We start from the raw sequence: 4,200 nt of genomic DNA, 5'->3' as shown, positions 1-4,200 counted from the left end.
AGTTTGGGTGTTCTAGCCCTTCAAGGTTTCGCTAACGCTTAGTCAATTATCATCAATCATGGTATCTAGCTAGGGCCAGTAAGCATGTATGTCTTTGTTACTATAAGTATTTTTGTACCTATTTTAAACAGTTTTAAATATGATGCAATTTGTCCAACTGGTCAAAGACGAAGTCCAGGTCACTGTGGTAACTTTTCCTCCAAAACAATATGACAATGAGAAAATTACCTCACAGAATTCTTCAGATTAGTAATACAGAGGTTTTTTTATTCAAGCCACACATGTATATCTAAAACTAGAGCCCACTATTATATTATTTGCCTTGTGAAAACTTGTTGATTCTTCAAACAGAAAATGACACACAAAAAACAAATAAACAAAAAAAAAAAAACACACAGGCCTCACAGACATATTACAAGATACGAATAAAAATTTGAAAATTTAAAGTGACCCTTCTCTACACTCCCTTGAAGAATAGGGGGGAGGGTGGCGGGAAAATATTTCTATCCTTTAAAAGTCCAAGTATCTTAATAGGTATAGTAAAGATTGAGCATCAATATCTCAATCAGTTTGGGATATATCCAGGCGTATGAGGACTTAATATACACCCTGCGCGTGCGGGTGCGTTTGTGTATGTGTATGTATGTATGAGTGAAATTTTATGAAAGTAATAATTTAGGTAAAATGTTTTTGTAAGTAAACAGTGTATTCGATTCAATTCATCCTTGTAATAACTTGAAACCATTACGCCATAGTGACTAATCATCTTCGCTCCGCCGTGAACGTATGCAAATATTAATATTAATGCTTCACTATTGAGCAATGAATTATTTATAAATATTTACTTTCGCAATAAGCACTTTCTTTTGTGGTCTTTTTGCCAAATTTATTTAGACTACTATTGATTAGTATTTGACCAGTCAACAAAGAGCTCGTTCCAATGACTTACTCGAGTTGTGAACCAAATAGAATATACGAGTAGTAAGGTTTTCGCGAAATTTAAAACAAAATCAGGGCTGATAATTCACAAAAAAAAAAACAATATGAAAAGTTTTCCTGATAAGATGCTCAGGTTTTGTCGAATAGTTGGAGGTCTGCCAGTGGTATGTACTTCTTCAGCCAGAGGAATCAAAGAGCTCACATTTTCCAATACAGGATTCCTGTGGAGCATAACCTTAGTCATACTCCAAGAATCACTATCCACCATCACTCTATACACGTATTTCATGACCAAATTGGATGATCTTTTACTGTATTCGTTGGACAGATCCATTGCCATTATAATAACACTGGATATGGTCTCCCTACAAGTGGTGGCAGCTGTCATATTCTTCAGCTCCGCATGGAAGTACCCAAGACTCTTCAAAGTCTTTGACACTCTGGAAAGAGTCTACCAAGATCTCCAGCACAAGACATCAGAAGTCAAGCGCACAGTGAAGTTTTTGGGAGTCTACGCTGCTGCACTAATGTCAGTCACATTTTCTGAGCGAATGGTTCGTGTGAGTTACAATGGGGCAACGTTCGAATATCAAATTTTATTCGCAACTTTCTTCGTCACCGCGACACTGCTGTATTGCTCCCAAGCTGTCCTGCTCGTCCACTTCACACATGTGGCTCAAAGTATCGCAAAGTCCTTTGAAATGGTCAATGCCAAGATTGAGATGGAAGTTACAAGTCCTGCCAGTATTGACGGCTCTTATGCAAGATGTAAGCATAACGATTATACGACGCAGTGTGCTATATAACAAATAATATATAACAGAATGACAAATCATACATAACTTACACTCTAAAAAAAAGGAAACCAATAATAATAGAAACAACCATACGACTATCATAAAAACCAAATACGACATCATCTGTTTACGTAGAATATACTTATAAATTTCAACAAAAATGTGAATAAAAGAATAGAGATTCATCATATATAATGAATATTAGCCTACATTTCAAAATTAGCTAATGAATTTTTTCAGTATTCCCTTAATTTATTTTATTAGATTTGTTTAGTACGTTTTTAGTTCTGGAAAATAGAATGAAGTTTTGGTACACCTTTTTGATTTGTTCACTACATGCTTAGTTTTGTAACGTATAGTTTCACAGCTCAATTAATTTTCCCCGTTAGTTAACTGCTATGAGGAATTGTTTTGTATGTAAGAGTATTTTGTGATTTTTAGCCACTATGCAGTGTAAAATCAAGAAACTGAGGACTCTGATGAATACCTACTGGATGCTGTGTGACGCCGTACACCAGGCTAATGTTTTCTACTGCGATCAGCTGATGGCCGTTACCTTCTCCTCATTTCTTCACATCACTGTCACGTCTTACTACTTTTTCCTGCTCCTCAAAACTAGTGAAGTGTTCATCATAATTAATAATGGAGCTTGGATCTTGCTTCACATCTGCTACGTAATGCTGTTGCTAAACTTAAGCACGGTCGTCACCAACAAGGTAAATATTATATTGAGACATTCTACCTTAACTTTTACATGTTTTGTTTCAAACATAACACAGAATATATTTTAATCACTGTGAGATCAAAAGGTATAATTATTATAAAAGTTGCTTGTTTCCGAAATACCGTTTTTTGTGTGTGGATCCTTTAGGACTTCTCCACATCCAGGTAAAGAGGCTCGTTTACACATTCTTTGGAGTCTATGAACTATTCAAGATTTGTTCAATACAATGATATTACTTTAGGAGATGTTACATATTTTTAGTTTCTAAATATATGATGTTGTTCTAGGCTGATGAGACAGGACAGACGATCTGCAAGTTGATCAATAAAGACTTGGACACAAATCTGAGAAAACAGGTAACTTATCATAGCTATTTAACCACTGACTCGACCAATTTAGTATGGTTTAGTAATGGTCTTGGTCTTATCGTAATAATATATTGAAATGTTGTTAGAAGACTTAACAAGATTCAAGTTCTACGTTGCTTTTTCATTAAAGTTTTAGTGCAAACGTTATGAAAATATCTAATTACCTTTTTGAGTGTTTTCCAGCTGGAAGGGTTTCTACTGCAGTTGCCTCAACACAACGCAAGATTATCTGCCCGTGGATATTTCTCGGTCAACAATGAGACACTCACAGCAGTTCGTGATTTATTTTTATTAACAACTATCAATTTTCTAGTAATTTCGATGATAGCAATATACGATCATGTATAAATTTATTTATACTCAATATAGGTTTATTTCTTACAGATACATTAACATCCCGACGACTACAAAATATGTTATAGCATGTAGACTAATAGCGTGTTCTGTCTGTACAGATCGCTGGAGCGGTGACAACTTACCTGGTGATACTGATCCAGTTCCAGACTGGACCATCATCCACCTAGACCTAACAGGCCTAGTAGTTAGTACAAAAGCACTGAATATAAACTTAGAATTCTATTCATCATTCATTCACGTGATATTATCGAATGCAGTTTAATACAAGTCTGATTCAAAGACTTATTTGCGTCTTCACAATCACGCTGGCAATTAGGTTTGTGTAAAATGTTCAATGAGTTCCATAATTTAATAAGTGTTTGATCAAATTCGTAATGTGGGCTTTCATATATCAGAATACACTGGTATAAAATAACACTGGTTGCATAATATTAAACTATTCAATATTTTAAATTTATGTATTTATTATAAGGTTTTGTTCTTTTATATTTAAAATCCTATTTACCCATGCATTACTCTAAATTTATAAATATAAAAGTTCAGTTTTATAAGCTTTTTCATTTAAATTGTATAAAAAGTTTTATATTAAATAATTTCAAAAGATTTTTTATATGAAAAGTGGTATTAAATTGTTCTTTTTAAGTTATTTTTTAATTAAAATGTATTTTTAGGCAGCTGCGCCTAGAACCGACCAATAAAATACAACTATATGTATATACATAAAAATGTTGGAGAAAAATAACATGCGTTGTGGCCAATATGGTATATTACTTTTTAAAGCATGTTCCCTACCCTAATACATAAATGCGGTACGCATTACTTCTTGAACTTTGAAGAGTTTATATATGGTATTTTGCAATATCTTATTTATTATTATTAGCTAAGCGTTAGCAAAGATTATCGCTCGAGGAACTGGACTAAATATTATTTCACTATGTCTCTCCGCACTATATCTCGAACTCGAAATTATCTATAGATGAAGATTACCCATTAAGCTTGTTTTCTTTATGAGGAT

At 33.7% G+C, this 4,200-nt stretch overlaps 1 protein-coding gene across 1 annotated transcript; it reads left to right on the top strand.

Moving 5' to 3' along the window:
* The first annotated feature begins 1,064 nt into the window (after nt 1-1,064).
* On the top strand, nt 1,065-3,352 carry LOC124368066 (putative gustatory receptor 28b). The gene is made up of 5 exons (XM_046825340.1): nt 1,065-1,707; nt 2,178-2,452; nt 2,748-2,816; nt 3,012-3,101; nt 3,284-3,352. The coding sequence occupies exons 1-5, from the start codon at nt 1,065-1,067 to the stop codon at nt 3,350-3,352; spliced, it is 1,146 nt and encodes a 381-aa protein (XP_046681296.1).
* The last annotated feature ends 848 nt before the right edge of the window (nt 3,353-4,200 follow it).

This window comes from Homalodisca vitripennis, chromosome 8 (assembly GCF_021130785.1).
Source record: "Homalodisca vitripennis isolate AUS2020 chromosome 8, UT_GWSS_2.1, whole genome shotgun sequence".
NCBI classification, from domain to species: domain Eukaryota; kingdom Metazoa; phylum Arthropoda; class Insecta; order Hemiptera; family Cicadellidae; genus Homalodisca; species Homalodisca vitripennis.
The sequence above is the reverse complement of the archived record's forward strand: the minus strand, read 5'-3'. Positions and strand labels throughout refer to the sequence as shown.

Bases quoted from the DNA above. Each gene is read 5' to 3' on its own strand.
- LOC124368066 (XM_046825340.1), top strand. From the start codon at position 1,065: ATGCTCAGGTTTTGTCGAATAGTTGGAGGTCTGCCAGTGGTATGTACT. The intron at 2,453-2,747 runs GTAAATATTATA...ATGTTGTTCTAG, and splicing joins GCACGGTCGTCACCAACAAG to GCTGATGAGACAGGACAGAC. The intron at 3,102-3,283 runs GTTCGTGATTTA...CTGTCTGTACAG, and splicing joins ACAATGAGACACTCACAGCA to ATCGCTGGAGCGGTGACAAC.